At 40.9% G+C, this 22295-nt stretch overlaps 1 protein-coding gene across 1 annotated transcript in view; it reads right to left on the bottom strand.

The window, feature by feature from the left end:
• Positions 1–13093, bottom strand: part of LOC145821364 (uncharacterized) — a 38431-nt gene extending 25338 nt beyond the window's left edge. Inside the window, exons 1-8 of the mRNA XM_082917869.1 lie at positions 13016–13093; positions 8570–9163; positions 8413–8481; positions 8098–8296; positions 7046–7073; positions 6776–6857; positions 6650–6685; positions 5248–5391 (exon numbers count right to left, since the gene is read on the bottom strand). Coding sequence (XP_082773995.1) covers positions 5248–5391; positions 6650–6685; positions 6776–6857; positions 7046–7073; positions 8098–8296; positions 8413–8481; positions 8570–9163; positions 13016–13093 — 1230 coding nt within the window. The remainder of the gene's footprint in view (positions 1–5247; positions 5392–6649; positions 6686–6775; positions 6858–7045; positions 7074–8097; positions 8297–8412; positions 8482–8569; positions 9164–13015) is intronic.
• Between the last annotated feature and the right edge of the window lie 9202 nt (positions 13094–22295).

Below are 22295 nucleotides of genomic sequence, written 5' to 3'. Positions count from 1 at the left end.
CCCAGTTCAGATCTCCAGTGAAGATTCACAAGCAAGTATGGTGCAAGATAACTTCGAAATGGTCATCCCGATGGAAGATGGATATGAGAGTGAAGAAGTGGTAAGCATCAATCTATCATATCCATTTGAGTACCCCTCGGATTCGATGACACAGCACGTCAGGCCCTTGTACATCAAAGCTTTCTTTGATGGGGTACAGCTGAACCGAGTCCTAGTAGACAATGGGGCAGCAGTGAACCTACTCCCGAAATCTTCTTTGAAGAAACTAGGGAAAAAGAATCCCAGGTTGATACCAACCAGCACAACCATTGCTGGATTTGCTGGAGATAAACAAATGGCTCAGGGGATTCTACCCATTAATTTAAGTGTGGGAACCAGGGATTGTATGACAGCATTTTTCGTAATCGACAGTAATGCTAAATACAATGCTTTGCTTGGAAGGGACTGGATCCACACTAACAAGTGTGTGCCTTCTTCTTTACATCAGAAAATCATGATGGCCTTGGGCAATGGAGAGACAGAGGAGATCGACGCAGATCCTCAACCCTTCATAGCCTGTGCAGACTTTGCGGAGGCTAAATTGTATATTGAGGGAGTGACACCTCTCAGTATACTGATGAAAGATGACAATTCAGCCGAAGTGACGGCTGATGAAGAGGTGACACACCTGAAGCACTTAGTCCAAAAAAGTGCTGGTGAAGAGGTTGTCCTTAGAGATGACAATGATGCCTGGTTATAGGCAAAGAGAGGAATCACCAGAAGCCAAATCCTTGGCTTTGATCAAGTTTTCAGCATTGGACATAAAAGCAATAGTCCAGAAAGTTCAGGAGCAAGAGAGAGAGGCCATGATAATTGGCTGCAAACAGCAGCAGCAACAGGCTAGAGTCTTGACTCTTGGTAAGTACTGTGCTTTGGACATTGAAACAAAAGTCCAAGAAATACAGGAAGAGGAAGCCTTGTGGACAGATTTTGTCTATGAGGAGGAGGGCAGAGATATTGAACTGAAGAACTTAGGGGCAGAACCAAGCTCGAAGATCACTTCAAAGGCAGCAGAAACTAGAGGGAGTTCTCATGCACAAGATCCTTTAGAAGAAGTAAATCTAGGGGAAGGTTCTGTACAACAGCCCACTTATGTAAGTGCTTGTTTGAATGCTCTGGACAGAAACCAGCTTTTGGTTGTTCTGAAGAAATACAAAGATTGCTTTGCATGGTCTTATAATGAACTACCAGGATTGGACAGGTCATTAGTGGAACATAGGCTCCCTATGAAGCCTAATTTCAGGCCCTATAAGCAGAAACCAAGAAGGATGAGTCCAGAAGTAATTCAGAAGGTCAAGGAAGAGATCCTTAGACTCCTCAAGGCAGGTTTTATTAGAACAGCCAGGTATGTTGAGTGGCTATCTAATATTGTGCCTGTAGTCAAGAAGAATGGCAAAATGAGGGTATGTATCGATTTCAGAAATTTAAATCTAGCAACTCCCAAAGATGAGTACCCTATGCCTATAGTGGACTTGCTGGTAGATAGTTCAGCAGGTCACCAAGTCTTGTCAATGATGGATGGGCATTCCGGCTACAACCAAATATGCATTGCAGAGGAAGATATCCACAAGACAGCGTTCAGATGTCCTGGGAATATTGGCACCTTTGAGTGGGTTAAAATGCCATTTGGTCTAAAGAATGCTGGAGCTACATACCAAAGAGCCATGAACACTATCTTTCATGATCTTATTGGAGGATATCTGGAATGTTATATTGATGATATTGTAGTTAAATCCCAATCCATGAAAGAGCACCTGTTTCACTTAGAAGCAGCTTTTGAAAGGATGAGGAAGTTCAAGTTAAAGCTCAATCCTCTTAAATGTGCTTTTGGGGTATCATCTGGAAATTTCTTGGGCTATGTTGTTCACAAGAAAGGAATACAGATTGATCAGAATAAAGCCAAAGCAATCATCGAAGCCAAACCCCCATCAAGTAAGAAAGAATTACAAAGGTTCCTTGGGCAGGTTAACTTTCTTCGAAGGTTCATTTCTAACACTGCAGGGAAAACTAAAATATTTTCTTCCTTGTTAAGGCTGAAAGATGAAGAGGAATTTGTGTGGACAGCAGAGCATCAGATTGCTTTCGAAGGTATCAAGGCCTACTTGGCTAAACCTCCAGTGCTGATGCCACCAAAGGGGAACAAGCCCTTGAAGTTATACATAGCTGCAGCAGAGGATTCATTGGGAGCTTTCTTAGCCCAAGATAATGAAGAAGGCAAGGAGCAAGCTATTTATTACCTTAGTAGGTTCTTAAGTTCGTGTGAATGTAAATACTCAGCTGTTGAAAAGCTGTGTCTTGCTTTGTATTTTGCTGCAATAAAATTAAGATATTATCTTTTGCCTACAACTGTCTTGGTAATTGCAACCACAGATTTGGTTAAATATATGTTATCTAGACCAATGTTGAGGGGAAGAATTGGCAAATGGATACTTGCCTTATCAGAATTTCATCTAGAATATGTCCCTCAAAGGGCAGTAAAAGGGCAGGTTTTAGCCAATTTCTTGGCAGACCATCCATCTCAAACTGAGAACCAGGAGATCATGGAACTTGGTATGACCAGTGTTGAGCCATGGCAAATGTGGTTCGATGGGTCGAAAGCAAATGGGTTAATTGGAATTGGTATTGTAATCAAGTCTCCACAGGGGACAGAAACTACCCATGGTTTTAGAGTGGATGAAGCTACCTGTTCCAATAACCAGGCTGAATATGAAGCCTTAATTGTGGGACTAGAGATTCTTATTGGATTACAAGTACATGCAGTTGACATATTTGGGGATTCTCAATTGGTGATCAACCAAGTGAAAGGAATTTTCAAGTGTCAAAGCATAAGTATCTTGCCATATTATGTTGTTGCATTACATTTGCTTTCTCAGTTTCAAATAGCAAATGTAACCCATGTTCCAAGATTCTTGAACAATAGAGCCAATGATGTGGCTCAAAAGGCTTCGAACTTCAAGAGAAGGGATACTACCCAAAGGGACATAAGCCAAACAACATATCAGAGATTAATTCAACCTTTGAATAAAAGGAATGTGATCTTGGAAGTCAATCATAATGACTTACAAGAACAAGATTGGAGGCATCCAATAATGCAGTACTTGGTTGGTCCATCTTCGAAGGCCAGTAGAAAAGTTAAATTGCAGTCTATGCAATATATGATATATGGTAATGCTCTCTACAAAAGGGGGGGAGATGGCTTATTGTTGGAATGTCTAGGCCCAAAAGAAGCATTAACAGCCATGGCTGAGGTTCATGAAGGCATCTGTGGTGCTCATCAACCTGGTGTAAAAATGAGATGGTTGCTCCGAAGGCATTCCTATTATTGGCCAACCATTCTTAAAGACTGCATAGAATATGCAAAGGGGTGTCAGGCATGTCAAAAGCATGGCACAATAAGGCACGTGCCCATAACTGACCTACATGCAGTAGTAAAGCCTTGGCCATTCAGAGGGTGGGCCATGGATATGATGGGAAAAATACACCCACCTTCTTCGAAACATCATTGTTTCATTCTAGTGGCCACTGACTACTTCACTAAATGGGTCGAAGCTAAGCCATACAAGGCTGTAGACCAAACAGAGGTTATTGGTTTTATTAAAGATTTGATCCATAGATTTGGAATCCCGCAAACCATAACAGTTGATAATGGAACTGTGTTTGATGGGAAGATGGTGAAGGCTTTTGCGGCAGAATTTGGAATTAGCCTTGTTAATTCCACACCCTATTATGCACAAGCTAATGGTCAAGCTGAGTCATCCAATAAGTCCTTGAAAAAAGGAATACAAAAGGTTGTGGATGACAATCCCAGGGATTGGCATAACCTATTGTTGGATGTTCTGTGGGCATATAGAACCTCACCGAGGTCAAGCACAGGGGTCACTCCTTATGCCTTGGTGTATGGACATGACGCAGTCTTACCAGTAGAGATTAATGTCAAATCTTTGAGAGTAAGATGTCAAGACCAATTGAATCCTGAACAATACCATCAAAGTATGTGCTTAGAATTAGAAGGCATAGATGAAGCCAGAATTTTGGCATTAAATAGCATTCTTTTCCAAAAGAAGAAAGCAGCCGAGAATTATAATAAGAAAGTCAAACACATTGGCTTTGATGAAGGTGATTTGGTATGGAAGACAATACTCCCAATTGGGATTAAAAGCCATAAGTTTGGCAAATGGTCACCTAATTGGGAAGGTCCATATCAAATTCATAGGGTTCTGCCTTTCGGAGCATACCATTTAAGAAATTTGAATGGTTATGTACATCCCAAAAAGATTAATGGCAGATATCTAAAACCTTATTTTCCAACCGTTTGGGAGACACAAGGGATAGAGTAAACACCATATGCAAAAACACAAAGCTTGTTCAAATTATATTCAAAATAGTGTGCTTTCATAAAGAATCAAGTACATTATGCCACAAGTTGGCCCAAAAATCATTACAATGCTTTAATTGTTTTTGTACAATAGCTTTCCTATTACTAAGGGAAGGAAATAATTGAATAGCTGCAGCCATGTTTTCTTTTCGATCAGCCAGTCCTTGATTGGTGATGTGCAATTTCTTATCAGTTCGAACCAAGGCTTGGTTTACTGCAGCTAACTCCTCTTCGAGCTGAGCTTTCTTCTCCAGAAGTTGGACTCGAAAGTGGGAGGCAGAAGAGTGTTGCTCTTTCAGAGTTGATACTTCAGTATGCACCTGAGAAACAAAACTCTGGTCCTTAACCAGCTTATCATCCGCAGCTTTAGCAGCATGGCAAATGTTGAGATAGAAATCAATAGTAGCTGCAGCCTGAGATAGATGACTTGAAACACTCATGGCAGACTGCTCAGCAATGTTACAGCATTGAAGGAACCCGTTCCTGATGATAGGCCTTTGTAGAGCCTCGAAGGGGATCCTCGAAAAGGAAGTCAACAGTTGCAAGCATGTGTCCAAATCTACTAAAGGTACAAAAGGCTTGTTGCTGGAGGAAGGAGAACTCTCGAAGATTTCCAAAAGGGAGTTAGCCAAGGCTAATGGCTCAGCTTCAGTAGTAGAAGTAGGAGAGGTAGAAGGAATGTCAAAAAGACTAGCTAGTCTTTCTTCAAAAATGTCTACCTCATCCCTTGACATGAAGGGCATAGAGAGTGTTGTGGTGGAAGACACAAAGGGCTGCATAGGGATGGGAGAAACAGATGGAGCATCTTTGGCAGCCTCTATGGTCTTGGTCACCAGCAAATCAAGTGAGGAAGGGCTGGAAGTAGGCATTGGTGATGAGTCATGAATTGGAAAATTATCGGCATCCCCTGAAGGAGAATCAACTGCCATGCGAGATGAAGTAGCAGTAGGAGGAAGAGTGAGGATCGAAGAAACAAACTGAGGCAGATCAAGAGTCAAGAAAGGGAAGTTGATGCAGCCATAACCTGTTCGAATACTAAGGTATTGGGATGTTCGACGAGTTAATGTAGATGATCTCCAAATGGATGACGGTTGTATTTCCAGAATATGGACTTCATACACGTTCTGGAAGCGCGGGAAAATTGCAATCCACTAATATCACCAAGTATTGGGTATATTAGTGCGGGGGGTAATGTTGGCTACATATTTTGTAAAAGCCAGTTACAGTTCGACACGTGGCATAGTAAGGATAATAAAGGAAGGTTATTCAAGCCTTTAATCCTGATCGTACACGTGACAATAAACATTGGTCCTCACATGATCCGAGTAACACTAGATCAAATAAACGGGATGCAAGATGACGTGTCTTCAAACGGTTACTCATATTCAAATCTAAGTACAAAAGGGAAGCTCAACTGCCAGTAATGGCGTAATGGAGCTACTTGTAAGGAAGCATGACCAGCGATCATGGAGGAGCAGTTCGACAGTTCGAAGTGCAGTTCGAAGGTCATCACTGACGAGTATAAATAGCAGGGTAGCCCCCAGAAAGAAGGACGGACTCAGACCATACAAACCAGTCATTTACTTCATATATTTTCTTTCCAGTCATTTACATTTCCAGTCCTTAAATACCTGTTCTTTAAATATCTGCACTTTAAATACTCGCACTGCACTTCGATTCATAGGAGTAGCTTCAAGTAGATTCAAGTAGACTGCTGTTGTAAACCTCTCCGAGGCTGAGTTCGGACCGTTGTAAGTGTTCATTTTTATGAAATACTTCAATTGTTCTTCATATTACTGTTATTTCTCTTAATTTCTCCTAAGTCAAGCCACCAGTAAAAGTCCTCTTCATTGAGGCTGAAAAGAACTAAAACACAATCGTCTGATAATTGGTTGGCAATTATAATTTCTGTAAGGACTGATTGATCCTTGCTGGCACGCTCACATTCACAAAAATACCCTTCGAAAAGCCAAAAAGCCAACAAGTAAATAATGGAAAATATTAATTTAGCATAGCGTACTCACAATCACCGAACCAATGATAGGTTTTTTTAAGGCTACTCACGGTTGGCGTCTAGCAGACCATCCAGCATGAGCCTTAAACTGCGAAGGACTAATCTGCTCACAAAGGAAAATAATCTCATAACTGAGACCTATAAATGTCTGGGGGAAAAGGGGCGAAGAGAAGGGGATCCTAGCACTTTATTCAATAAGTGTTGTGCCAACAACTACAAACTATTCCATTTCCTTGTTTGTAGCCCCCAAGTATTCTCTGCAATAAAAAAATAAAATATATAAAATGAAGAAATTGAGAAGAATATAAACACGTCAGCAAAAGAAGAGAGTGCATCAAAAAAACCACCTGTCCTTTGGAATAGTAGGCCAATTCAGCACCATCTAAAAGTCCATTAGGCATGAAAAGTAATCGATGCAGATCATTATCCCTGTAATCAATTTGCAAAATTTCAATAAGCATAAGACTTCAAGCCAAGCCCAAAAAATCCCAGAATTAGAAGCAGACTTCTATAAAAGTACCAAGAAAACTGAGACACTTGACCAGGGAGAGGGAGAATAGAGAGAATAAGTTTTAACTTTTCTTGGTACGACCTTCTGCAGTTTTTTTCTGTTTCACAACTGAACTAGAATGGTAGAAGCTTGGCCTACACAAAAGATTGCAAAATTAGTGACAGAGAGAATGATGAATTTCATTTTAGCAATCAATTCAATGAAAAAGAATCTTGTCTGTTTCAGAAATATGAATTAACTAACATAGATAAGAAAAAACAAATTGAGAGAGAGCGAACTTCTTAGAGACCCTTTTTTTCTTCCCCTCTAACGCCTCCTTCATGCAGTTTTGCTGTTTAAAATCGTAGTTCTGAACATAGGAAGACAAAGTAGGGCAAAGGTTGTCTTCTATCATTTGACCACTGCAGCCAAAAGCTTCAGTTTAGTGATGTTGTTGGCCGCTAAAATAATAACCTAACAATTCTTTGACCACACAATATAAAAAATCAAAATCAAAATAAACAAATAAACTATAAGGAGCCTTCAAAAAACTATGCTTCGTAAAATCCTAAACTAACATAAACCTGCTACTTGGTGGGTCTCTTAAGCGATTATGGCCACAAACCATAATCTCTAACACAATTAAGATCACCACAACCATGCATTAGTAGAATGGCAATGTACTGTCAAAAAGAACATTGTACACTTTTATACTTGCAAAATATATGACATGTATATACAGCATGAGTCTTCTAGCAGTATATGATGACACACATGTACTCAAGTTTCACCTTCCTGTTATTATTTGCACAACACCAAACAGCTTTATTATGTACACAACAAATCATATTGGATAATAAATTTGTAAGCTCGAAATGAACTTTTACATGTTAAACAAGTATTTTGAAAATCTGATTCAAAACCAAATATAAAATATATTAATGAGATAATTCCCAAAAGAAAATATTTCATGTACCTTGTGGTAGCATGATGCATCCCAGGAACATGATATGACGTCTCTTCTCAGTTTTAACCATATGACTGTTTTCTTGGAGATTTTCTGCGGGTAAAAGTGAATGTCAAAATCAATTCAATAACTAAAAAGAAGAGCTTTTGCGAAATGAACAGCTTATGCCTAAAGCACTAAAAAGTAAATTAAAAGCTTGGAATCTGCATCACCTTTCCAAACCTGGAAAGACTCTTCATTGACAGATGAACCGGCAACATTCTTTACCACTTCATCTAGTACACTATGTGGTGCAGTCTTGAGTTCTTGGATTACACTATATATTGGCTTCCCATTCTCCAGGTATATGTGGTTATTCGGGTGTCTAGTTTTGCCACCAGCATGCAACTCAAACTCATAGGCACTAAGTATCTGCTTATACCATTTAATTGTATGGTAAACAAAATTAAATGCAAAAAACAGCCAAATGACCACACACACATACACACACACACACACACAAAAAAAATTGAGATAAAACAACTTACTTTGGAGAAATTGCATAATGAGCAGCCACACAAATATCCACAGCCTTTTATGATTCCAGGAAGCTCTCTCTACAATCATTTGAAACAGAATAAGAGTTCCACATATTTTAAAGATTGAGTGAAATTTTACCAAAATAAAAATGGAACTACAACATACCTCCTGTGAAGTAGTAACGTACTTCACCCGAGCTCCTTCTAAAATCCCAGTAGATAAAAGCTTTTTAACAGTTGTGGGATAACTGTCTGGCAGAACCTTCTTAGACATTTTCAGTTCCATATTAGGCTGACATAAAAAAGCTTTGTTGCTCTCATCAACAACCTTCCCATATGAACTTATTTCTGTATTCATATCATCTGATGCTGAATGATTCCACTGGGAAATGCCATCAGACCCGGAACCCACTACTGTTGCAGATAACTGATTATCATAGTCCTCCTTACGCTTGCTGAATTTGAAGGTAATTTTCCTGATACCAGTGGAGCTGAAATCTTTTGGAATCTTGCGTACAAAAAGGGACGTAGAAACTGCCCCATATGTATCATTTTTACTCTCCTCTTCTTCATTTAGGCTCTCCTCGGATCTTGAATTCCCAGAACAAGTGGACGAATTCTCACAAGAAGCAACTTGGTTATTGCTCACCAACTCGGCCAGTTGACTACTAATAGTCTGAATGCTGCAAGCATTATCTCTTGGAGACAAATTTGGGTTTGAAACTTCTGAGAATATTTCATTGTTTGAAGCTTCCTTAACCTACTTGTTAGAAGACTCCAATTCAATATCACTTAAAGCATCCTTTGTCTGCTTTTTCGTGCAACTAGACTCCAATTCATGCTTGTTAGCACAAGACTCCAATTCAGTATCACTTAAAGCATCCTTTGCCTGCGTCTTTGTGCAACTAGACTCCAATTCATACTTGTTAGCATAAGACTCCAATTTCAGTATCACTTAAAGCTTCCTTTGCCTGCTTCTTTGTGCAAGGCTCAACTTCAGTATCGTCCCCTAACTGTCACGACCCCATTCCGCCCCTAGTAGAATGGTGCCGTGATGGCCAATAATCCGAGTTTACCAAAGGCCAATTTACAAGGATTCACACATATTCAGAGTATACATATGGTGCTAACATGTGCAGAAGCAATAAATTTAAATCTAATTAGTCTATAAGAGCTGTGCATAGATCGAATGGAATGTCATACATCTTATCAAGGTCTTACAACTTGGATACAATAAAATGAAATACAAAAAAACACATCTTGACCAAAAGGCTTCTCAAGCCATCATATACAAAACACAATGAATTACAAGCTAAGAAGCATGATCTTCAAGATGCTTCAAAATGCGAGTCCAAAACAAGTTGCAAAGCACATCTAGGCGTCACCGCCGTCCTGTTCATCACCTACATATATATAGAGAGGGTGAGCTTGGATACTCAGTGAATGGTACAAGTAATAAAGGGTTTGCATGAATAATATCCGAGATCTTTATCAAAGCGATACACATTATATCTTGAACAAAATCAAAGGCAAAACAAGTTCATCTAACAAGTCTTTCAAGCTTCATCAATCAAAGTCTTTCAAGGCTTTCAAGTTTCAAGGGGTGACATTAATAAAGGTGCTACAAAAGCTTAGAGTCCTCTAGCACGTAAGGACTTTCAAAGGTTGTGCTATAAATGCTTATAGTCCCCTAGCACGTACAGACTATCAAAGGTTGTGCTACAAATGCTTATAGTCCCCTAGCACGTACGGACTTTCAAAGGTTGTGCTACAAATGCTTATAGTCCCCTAGCACGTACGGACTTTCAAAGGTTGTCATCCAAAACAAAGCTTATATTTGGCACACAAAACAAGGATAATCATTCACGCTTGATTAAATACTTTTCAAACAAAGCAAAGCAAGGCTTATCAAAACGTTATAACATATCTTTATTAAAGATACCACTCACATAGTTCTTCAAACGTCAAGGTCACAGGCAAGGATCCAAGGCCTACAAGCACATAACAAATCCCATTGAATGCACTATCAAATAAGCTTTTCATGAATACAAATAATCTCGGCACTCCTTCAAAACTAAGTCAAATCAAAACAAAACACGGTTCTTCATCTCGGAAAAACATAGTGGGCACCAACCAGGTCTTGGCCGAGGTCCCACACCTCCTTGCCGAGGTGTGGTCCCGATGGCCACATTCAGGGAAACGAAGTCGGGAAAATCTTGGGTTTCCCTTTTTTCGATGAACATGAAGAACATGAATGCAAAGAGCATAACTTGTTATTACAAAATTTGAGATTTCATGCTATGAATTCAAAAATATGGACCTGAGTACCCATACTCGAAGACTTTATGAAAGCGAACACAAAAACATGAATCTTAATGCAAGCTTTCGGATCAAACAAGGCTTTTATTCAAGAACACATGAATGACACTTTCTCTTTCTAAAACCAAACTTTAAATCGATGCATGGCTTACAAATCATGCTCGATCATGCAATGCCGCTAGATGAACAATAAGAACAATGAGAGTAGATCAAGATTCTAACCTCAAGACACGAACCTAACGGCTCAAGGTGTGAAGATCAAGCTTGGAAATCTATTCCCTTTCTAAGAACTCCTTCTTCTTCTTAGAGCCTCTCTCTCTAAAAGACAAGGATATGATACAAAAATGATGTGTTTCTCAACAGCTCACTGACTTAACCCACTGTAGGGACACGTTGCACCGGCTGGTTGGCTCTACTCAAAAAGGTGACTGAGTGAAAAGACAAGACCATGACAAAGTGTGTTCAACAAGCAAGATGACATAGCCACTCCGGCAGGTAATGATCTCGGCTAAGAAGGACAACACTTGGCCTAGCTGTGCCACACCTCGGCCTAGATGTGTCACACCTCGGTCTAGGTTGCACCAATCCAGGAACAAGATCACTTAGGCGCAAAGGTAACATCTCAGCCTAGATAATGTACATCTCGGCCTTGGTGATGAACACCTCGGCCTAGATAGTGACATCTTGGCCAAGATGCCAAGGTGCGAGTGGAGGTTAACTAAAAGATTCCAAGATAGTCCTAGGTATAAAAGACTCAAAGGTGCGACCCAGGCTTAGGATGACCTCGGCTAAACTCACACCAAGCAAGGAACAAAGTATGCAGTAACACTTAGCAAAACAAAGACGAGATTTGAAATGCAAGCTTAACAAGACAAAATCGTATAAATGCACGAAAGCATGACTAAGATGAAGTGCAGGTTGTTGCATCCTACCCCCTTTTAAAGAAGTTTGGTCCCCAAACTTGAGTTACCTTGATTCGAAAACAATTCCGGATATCGGACTTTCATCTCTTCTTCCATCTCCCATGTAGCATCCTTGCCGTAATGCTCCTTCCATTCGATTTTCACCATCGGTATCGACTTACTCCTCAACTGTTTCACTTGTCTATCAATAATTCTCATTGGCTTCTCCTCGTAGCCTAAATCTTCATCAATCCTAATTCCGGAATGATCAATCACATGCAGTGGATCCCGAATATACTTCCTCAACATCGAATATGGAACACATTGTGAACTTGACTTAGTTCTGGTGGTAAAGCCAGTCTATAGGCAGCTGGGTTAACCTTCTCAAGTATTTCAAACGGCCCGATGTAACGAGGTGCTAACTTATCTTTCTTCCCAAATCTAGAAGTTCCTTTCATTGGTGAAACCTTCAGGAATACATGATCCCCAACTTCGAATTCCAACTCTCTTCTTCTCTGGTCGGCATAGCTCTTCTGTCGACTTTGAGCAATTTTGATCCTTTGTCGAATGAGCTTAATCTTCTCAGTTGTAACTTGAACCAGCTCGGGGCCAATCAAAGCTTTATCTCTCACTTCAGTCCAACATATCGGTGATCTGCACTTCCTTCCATACAAAGCTTCGTACGGCGCCATGCCAATGCTAGCTTAATAACTGTTGTTGTAAGCGAATTCTACTAACGGTAGATGTACTTCCCAACTTCCCTTGAAATCTAACACACATAGTCTGAGCATATCTTCGAGTGTCTAAATCATTCTCTCTGTTTGTCAATCAGTCTGGGGATGAAAAGTTGTGCTAAACTTCAACTCGGTTCCTAAAGCCCTTTGTCAACTCTGCCAAAGTCTAGAAACAAACTTCAGATCTCGATCTGACACAATGGACATCGGCACTCCATGAAGTCTCACAATCTCATTCATATACAGTACAACAAGTCGGTCAGCATTGAATGTAGTCTGAACGGGCAAGAAGTGTGCTGACTTGGTTAATCTGTCAATGATAACCCAAATTGAATCCATGCCTTTTTGTGTCCTCGGCAAACCAACCACAAAGTCCATGGAGATGCGTTCCCATTTCCACTCAGGAATCGGCAAAGGTCGAAGTAGTCCTGCTGGCCTCTAGTGTTCTGCTGTCACTTGTTGACAATGTAAACACTGGGATACGAACTCGGCTATTTCTCTTTTCATATTCGGCCACCAAAAAGTTTGTTTCACATCTTGATACATCTTAGTGTTCCCTGGATAGACAGCAAATCTGGAACCATGAGATTCCTGTAGAATCTTCCTTTTCAACTCTAGAATGTCGGCCACGCACAATCTTCCTTCAAACTTAAGTACCTGATTTTCAATAGTGTACCCTGACCTCGGCTTAATGAGAATCTCATCGGCAACTTTCTTAAAGAATCCGTCTTCCATTTGTCTGGCCTTCACTTCCTCTATAACAGTCGGCTCCACTGAAATCATGGCTAAACATGCCAGACTTCCAACCAATTTTCTGCTCAATGCGTCGGCTACTGAGTTTGCTTTACCTGGGTGATACTGAATTTGCATGTCGTAGTCTTTCAATAACTCAAGCCATCTTCTCTGTCTCAAATTTAACTTCTTCTGAGTGAATAAGTACTTTAAACTCTGATGATCTGTGAAAACTTGGCAAGAAGCCCCATACAAGTAATGACGCCAAATCTTCAAAGAAAACACCACGGCTGCTAGCTCTAAATCATGGGTGGGATAATTCTTTTTATGAGGTTTCAACTGACGGGATGCATACGCTATAACCTTACCTCCTTGCATTAACACGTAACCTAATCCCTTATGTGAAGCATCACTAAAAATCTGAAATTCTTCTTTGTCTGACGGTAGTATAAGTATCGGTGCTGTAACCAACCTCTTCTTTAACGCCCGAAAAGCTGATTCCCTATCCTCGGTCCATTCGTAAACCACTCCTTTCTGAGTTAGTTGTGTCAGTGGTACTGCAATCCTTGAGAAATCCTTCACAAACTTCCTGTAATAGCCAGCCAAACCCAGAAAACTATGAACCTCGGACACGTTGGTCGGCGTCGGCCAATTCACGACGACTTCAATCTTACTTGGATCAACAGAGATTCCTTCTTCATTAATCACATGGCCCAAAAATGAAATGTTGGAAAGCCAAAATTCACACTTGCTAAGCTTGGCATATAATTTCCTGTCTCTTAGGATTTGTAAGGCTAGTCTCTAATGATGCTCATGCTCATCACCACTCTTGGAATAGATCAGTATGTCGTCGATGAAAACAACCACGAACTCGTCTAGGTACGGCTTAAAAACTCTGTTCATCAAATCCATGAATGCTGCAGGAGCGTTGGTCACTTCGAAAGGCATCACCAAAAATTCGTAGTGGCCATACCTTGTCCGAAAAGCAATCTTCTCGACATCCTCAGCCTTAACTTTCAGCTGATGGTAGCCCGACCTCAGATCAATCTTAGAAAAGACCCGTGCCCCTTGTAGTTGGTCGAGTAAATCATCAATCCTCGGCAATGGATATTTATTCTTAATGGTCACTTTATTTAGTTCTCGGTAGTGGATACAAAGACGAAGTGTACCATCATTTTTCTTGACAAATAGAACTGGTGCTCCCCAAGGTGAAGTGCTCGGCCTAATAAATCTCTTGTCGAACAATTCTTGTAATTGTAGTTTCAGTTCCTTGAGTTCGGCTGGGGCCATTCTATAGGGTGTTTTGGAGATATGCTGGGTTCCTGACATAACATCAACCGTAAATTCTATTTCCCTATCCACTGACTGGCCAGGCAATTCATTTGGAAAGACATCGGGGAATTCTCTAACCACTGGGATGTCGGCTAACTCAACATTTCCATTCAATTCACTTAGTATACTACACAGATAACCTTGACACCCCTTTTGGATCAACTTATAGGCTTTCATGGATGAGATTAAGTAAGGTGGGGGTACTACTCCTTTACCTTGGAAAATAACCTCGGCTTGGTTTGGGGGTTTCAGTGTGACATTCTTTGAAACACAATTAATAGATGCATGATTCGCTACTAACCAATCCATTCCCAATATGACATCAAAGTGAGTTATGCTTAATGGCATTAAATCAACTAATCATTCTACGCCCTCAATCACAACGACACACGCCCTATAAATGGATGCAACAATCATAGTTCTCCCAGATGGAGTAGACACATATAACACATAATCAACGGGTTCTTGTTCTCTATTTAACTTCTCGGCAAACTTAGCAGATACAAATGAATGTGTAGAACCCGAATCAATTAATATATATGCATCTTGAGAGCAGATTGGGAGTATACCTGACACGACTGTCTCAGCATTCTGAGTGTCTCCTAGTACCAATGCAAAAACTCTGCCCTGTCTCGTCTGGGCCCTTCCGATGTTAGTTCTCTGTGCGAAGCCCGAGGTACTCCCATTCTTCTTACCATCATCAGTCCTTGCCTTCGGACAGTCTTTCACGCGATGACCCATTTCGCCACATTCAAAACAGGCTCCTGATGCCCAACGGCAAACTCCGGAATGCGGTTTCCCACAACTTGCACACGTCGGCTTAGCATTACCTTCCTGGTTCGAGTTACTGGAGCTGCCCACATTCGTTTTCTTCTTGGCGTTAAACGGAACTCGACGATTATCATAGTTCTGTCTCTTCCACTGGCTCTCTCCTGAATTCTGATATCGGTTCAAGTTAGCTTCTGCGAGGATGGCCTTGTCCAATACTCCAGCGTAAGTCGGCATGTTGAGCATGTTAACTCAATCTTGTATCGGCCCACGAAGCCCACTTTCAAACTTCCTGGCTTTTCTATATTCATCATCGACCATGTGAGACGTATATCTTGCCAACTCGGTAAAAGCACGGTCATATTCTGCCACTGTCCTGCTGTCTGGAACTCTGTAGTCTTGCGGTCTCGAACGCTAAGGGGAAAGTGTTTGTTGTAAAACAACTCCAAAAATCTGGCCCAAGTCAAACCTGGGTTGCTTACTCAGGTCATCATCCACCATCTTCGTGCATCGTCGTCTAGTGTGAACGCGGCCAATGACACCTTCTGGGCGTCAGTGCTGGGAAAAATCTCAAACAGTTTCTCCATTTCCAAGACCCACGCCTCGGCTTTCATCGGCTCTATACTTCCAGAGAATCTCGGTGGTTTCATTTTCTTAAACTCTCGGATCAGGGCTGTGGTGTCGTCCTCATATAAAGCTTACTGTGGAGGCATTTGCGGCGCTGGAGGAGGTGGAGGCGGAACTACATGTCGGCCGTTTGTCTGCTCGACCTGGAGATAGATTGGCCTAGGTTGTCTCAACTCACGAACCAAACCTTCGACCAATCTCTCTAATCTGTCCAATCTGTCTTTGGGATGATCTCGGCCAACTGGTGGTCTACCCCTCCTCATGATGCTAAGAGTATGCAAAATGTGACTTTAAAACAAAACGATCAAATAATATGCATGCAAATAACAAATAGCCACGCCGAGATGATGCACACATTGTCAAGTAGCAAGCATTATGATGCAATCCTAACATCAATTCTAAGGGAAATCCTATGCTCTTTAGGACTCGAGGTGTGTGAGTAACGTACTATAAGAAACTTGCGCTCTGATACCAATCTGTCACGACCCCATTCCGCCCCTAGTAGAATGGTGCTATGATGGCCAGTAATCCGAGATTACCAAAGGCCAATTTACAAGGATTCACACACATTCAGAGTATACATATGGGGCTAACATGTGCGGAAGCAATAAATTTAAATCTAATTAGTCCATAAGAGATGTGCATAGATCGAATGAAATGTCATACATCTTATCAAGGTCTTACAACTTGGATACAATAAAATGAAATACAAAAAAACACATCTTGACCAAAAGGCTTCTCAAGCCATCATATACAAAACACAATGAATTACAAGCTAAGAAGCATGATCTTCAAAATGCTACAAAATGCGAGTCCAAAACAAGTTACAAAGCACATCTAGGCGTCACCGCCGTCCTGCTCATCACCTACATATATATAGAGAGGGTGAGCTTGGATACTCAGTAAATGGTACAAGTAATAAAGGGTTTGCATGAATAATATCCAAGATCTTTATCAAAGCGATACACATTATCTCTTGCACAAAATCAAAGGCAAAACAAGTTCATCTAACAAGTCTTTCAAGCTTCATCAATCAAAGTCTTTCAAGGCTTTCAAGTTTCAAGGGGTGACATTAATAAAGGTGCTACAAAAGCTTAGAGTCCTCTAGCACGTAAGGACTTTTAAAGGTTGTGCTACAAATGCTTATAGTCCCCTAGCACGTACGGACTTTCAAAGGTTGTCATCCAAAACAAAGCTTATACTTGGTACACAAAACAGGGATAATCATTCATGCTTGATTAAATACTTTTCAAACAAAGCAAAGCAAGGCTTAGCAAAACGTTATAACATAGCTTCATTAAAGATACCACTCACATAGTTCTTTAAACGTCGGGGTCACAGGCAAGGATCCAAGGCCTACAAGCACATAACGAATCCCATTAAATGCACTATCAAACAAGCTTTTCATGAATGCAAATGATCTCGGCACTCCTTCAAAACTAAGTCAAATCAAAACAAAACACGGTTCCTCATCTCGGAAAAACATAGTGGGCACCAACCAGGTCTTGGCCGAGGTCCCACACCTCATTGCCGAGGTGTGGTCCAGATGGCCACATTCAGGGAAACGATGTCGAGAAAATCTGGGTTTCCCTTTCTTCGAAGAACATGAAGAACATGAATGCAAAGAGCATAACTTGTTATTACAAAATCTGAGATTTCATGCTATGAATTCAAAAATATGGACCTGAGTACCCATACTCGAAGACTTTATGAAAACAAACACAAAAACATGAATCTTGATGCAAGCTTTCGGATCAAACAAGGCTTTTATTCAAGAACACATGAATGACACTTTCTCTTTCTAAAACCAAAATTTAAATCGATGCATGGCTTACAAATCGTGCTGGATCATGCAATGCCGTTAGATGAACAATAAGAACAACGAGAGTAGATCAAGATTCTAACCTCAAGACACGAACTTAACGGCTCAAGGTGTGAAGATCAAGCTTGGAAATCTATTCCCTTTCTAAGAACTCCTCCTTCTTCCTAGAGCCTCTCTCTCTAAAAGACAAGGATATGATACAAAAATGATGTGTTTCTTAACAACTCACTGACTTAACCCACTGCAGGGACACGTGGCACCGGCTGGTTGGCTCTACTCAAAAAGGTGACTGAGTGAAAAGACAAGACCATGACAAAGTGTGTTCAACAAGCAAGATGGCATAGGCACTCCGGCAGGTAATGATCTCGGCTAAGAAGGACAACACTTGGCCTAGCTGTGCCACACCTCGGCCTAGATGTGTCACACCTCAGTCTAGGTTGCACCAATCCAGGAACAAGATCACTTAGGCGCAAAGGTAACATCTCAGCCTAGATAATGTACATCTCGGCCTTGGTAATGAACACCTCGGCCTAGATAGTGACATCTCGGCCAAGATGCCAAGGTGTGAGTGGAGGTTAACTAAAAGATTCCAAGATAGTCCTAGGTATAAAAGACTCAAAGGTGTGACCCAGGCTTAGGATGACCTCGGCTAAACTCACACCAAGCAAGGAACAAAGTATGCAGTAACACTTAGCAAAACAAAGACAAGATTTGAAATGCAAGCTTAACAAGACAAAATTATATAAATGCACGAGAGCATGACTAAGATGAAGTGCGGGTTGTTACAATAACCATTCATGATCACACTTCGATTCAATTCTCGATGAATTCTCATTTTCGATTCCTCCATCGTCTAACACTGCCACAAAGACTTCCCCTTCACCTTCACCTTCCCTCATCCAAACACACCACCTTTATTTTTTTTCAAATCTACAAGCTATTAGCAGTTCTAGACTTCAGACTCCTCCACAACAGCATTCAAATTGCTGAATTGAACTAAGAAACAAAACCCTAATCCAAATATGATTGAAATTGCACCCATACACACGCACACTTTGATTGGATTAGGATTTGAACTAGCCTGCATGTGAATTTAAAACAAATTTACAATTAAGTGGAACCCTTTATATCATTCAAGCAACAAAACCCTAGCCCAGCCACAAAACAACGTATAACACAAGGAAACAACCAATTCAAACCAATCAACTACCACCCAAACCTTTTCGAACTCGAATTGGTGGAGAAAAGGCTCGAAAATCGATTCAACATACCTTTTACGTACCCCTGATTACAAATTGATGCTGAAAAATCTGAATAAACAAGAACAGTTATTCGAGATCCAAAGGTATGAGCACGAACCACCTTTCAAAAAAGCAAACTTCAATATGTACAGATCTGAAATTCACAAAGAAGACTAGGACATGTACATGTATATGTATATGTACTGTTGGAGTGAGATGGAATTGAAGGGAACGAAAGTTAGGGTTTTCTTTTCATTTCTAATTGGTCTGTAAGAACAGCGAACGCAGAGAGCGCCAACAAACCAAACCGAAATTTTGGGTTCGCAGTCAACATTTTAGAGAAAGAGAGAGGAATAGAAAATTGACGACCAGATTTGGAAGAAACTAGAAAGTGGCGAGTGGATAAAATTTTTAAAAACAAATGGGACCTCATTCGGTACTTAGGCCTGTTTTGGTATGCATTGAAAAAAGATAAAAAGTAAAAAAATTATTAAAAAAATTAAAAATTTATCATTATTTATTAAAAAATATATATATATAAAAATTAAAAAGGCGCCAAGTGATGTCACTGATGGCCAAGTACAAGCCATACATATTGTAGTGATGGTTAGTGGTACAAATTTACAACGCGGGGTGCACAAAAAAATTTACCCAGAATGGTGATGTTCGGACCATGGGGCCCATCACGAGTTCTATTTTGATAATCTGAACCGTTTAATGTGTAGAACTTGTCGAGTACTATATATTTATATAAAAATCACGTTCATCGGATATTTCTAACTACATGATCAAATCAGTTTTGTATAAAAAAAATAGATAGTGTTATAGTTAACGGTTGACAAAAAATTAATCCGATCAAATAGCTATCGATATTCGATTAGCGTGATGTTTTGCAAACGTATAGTACTCGACGAGTTCTACATATTGAACGGTTCTGATTAGCAAAACAGGACCCGTGGTGGGCCCCCATGAGCCGAACAACATCGTCCAATTCAATGCCCGAAAAGTAGGCAAGCATCTCATATACTACTCTTTTCCAACCTTGCTGCCTACCTGTAATGACCCCGAAATACATGCTACAATTAGCGGTAATTAATTATGTGTTTATGAGAATTAATTGAAGAATACCTGTTTGAATTAGAAGAATATCTGTTGAGATGAGAACTTTGGGACTGAAATTGATGACCGTAATGGGTTCAGAAAACGAAATTGAGCACGCCTATGTGATACTGTAGACACCCCATTTTTGACCAACCTTAAGACTCAGATGTCACTGATTGAGCGCTTGGTGATGTTGCATAATGTGCTCGTTCAGAAGTTTCAGAGTTGCGGCCGTGAGCCCTGCCTCCGGACTTCCGAACCCTCTTCTGTGCCTTGTCTCGGTTTGCGAACCAGACTCGGTTTTCTCTGTTTCTTTTCCTGAGGGAAGGGAGAGGTCCCGTAGACTATCTCTCAATGTCCGTAGGCTACATTTGGCAGCCGCAGGCCATTTTGCCCATTTCGGAGTCAGGTTTCCGGTTTTTCGGGACCGTTGGCCGTGTGCCTCGGTTCGGGACCGCCTAACCACCTCCGTTTGCTCTAATTTTTGGCATACTCCTTATTTGCTCCCTTTTGAGGGACACTGGGGGCTAAGAAACCCACTTCGTGGCCGAACGCCACTTTCGGGACCTCGAACTGCGCGTTTTGGTCCCCGAGCATTCGTTTTGCAACGGTTTTCGTTCATTTTTGGCAGGTACCTCTGTTTTATCACTGGAGATGTCACTGAAGGGTGGGAGGCCAGCAATTGTTGCAGCAACCAGTTATACATCCTCCGACGCCCTCCGGCGCCCGTTTTTCACACTTCCAGGCTAATGTTGAACACCTTGGGCCCACATTCTTGAACTTTGAACCACATATTTGTGATGTACATACATGAGAGGACCCTAAAAGTTGGTGGCCGTCCAGTAATTCCACCTGACCCTTTTGAACCCCTCTTTCCGAGCTAATGTTGAACCCCTTGGACCCACTTTCTCGGACTTTTAACCACAGGGTTGTGTTGTACACAGATAGGAGGACACCATCAGTTGGTGGCCGGCCACTAAATATGATTGACCCTTTTGACCCCTAGCCGGCCGGCTAGGGGGTGTGGTCGGCCGGCCACCTGCAGCAAAAGTAACTGGCCGGCCGAGTTCCTTGCACTGTGCACTTTACAGCTGTGGAGCTTTATCCCCCAGAAAATATCTTTATCCGGGGGATATTTTGTGGGGGAAAGTTGCTCTCCTTTTCCCCCACATTTACACCCCATTTTTGGCCCTTATAACCAGCTGGTGGCTTCACTTGTAGGGGTTAGAAAAATTGCTCTTCAAGCTTCCATACACAAAGCCATCTTTATCCCTCTCATTTCCTTGAAAAACTTCCAAGTCCCTAAGCACCATCTCTTCTACACCACCAAGCTCTACCATCACCACTTCATTTCCAGCAAAAAGGAAGGCTTCTCAAAGGCTAAAGGAGCTGCAAATTGATCCAAGAAGCAACAAAAGCTTTGATCTTCAAGGGTGAGTAACACTTCTCCTCTTTTGACCCTTTTTCTTGATCCATTTGTAAGCCCCACATGATTTTTGTTTCAAGCTCCGGCCCTAACTGAAAGGGGCCCTCTTTTGAGCTCATCTTCACTTTTCATTAAGGGCTCAACCCTGTTTGAGCCCTCCATGATGCACTTGCTTCATTGATCCTCTTATATGTCATAATCTTGCATGCTATTTTTGGCCCATGAGTAATCTGTTTTTGAGCATGTTGTAAACTGATATTAGGCTTATTTTGAGCCCCTCTTCAACATTGAAAAGGGCTTAACACCATTTGGGACTTCCATGTTGTACTTACCTTTATACTCCTCTTTTCTTCCCCATTCTTGCATGCAATGGCAGCCTACCATGCTTTTGTTTTTGGCCATTTTACAGTTCTGAAAAAGTGCTTATTTTGGTCCATTCTTCATGTTTCATTTATGTCCTTTCATGGTTTGGGACCTCCATATGCCACTTCATGTTATATCTCTCTTTTATTCCCCATTCTTGCATGTTTAGTTAACCTATCATGCTTTTGTTTTTGGCCATTTTACAGTTCTGGAAATAGTCCTATTTTGGCCCATTCTACATGTTTTATTAAGGGTCTTTGGCTGTTTGGTGAATATTTTGCATACCTCATGTTATAGCACCTTTTGAGCCTCATTTTGCATCACATTTCTATCATGTTTGTATACTGATTTTGGGGCTTCCATATACTGTAAATATTCATATTTTTAGTCCCTCTTCAGTGTTGTAGAAGGGAATTTTTCAGTTTGGATTTTGCTTATATCACTTGCTTCATTACCCCTCTCTTGCCCCCTATTCTTGCATGCCATTTTTGCCATACCTATGCTTGCTGTTTGGCCATGTTTATA

Source organism: Camellia sinensis, chromosome 3, assembly GCF_055761805.1.
Source record: "Camellia sinensis isolate YWXY chromosome 3, ASM5576180v1, whole genome shotgun sequence".
NCBI lineage: Eukaryota > Viridiplantae > Streptophyta > Magnoliopsida > Ericales > Theaceae > Camellia > Camellia sinensis.
Note: the sequence above shows the minus strand (reverse complement) of the source record. Positions and strands in the feature narration are given on the sequence as shown.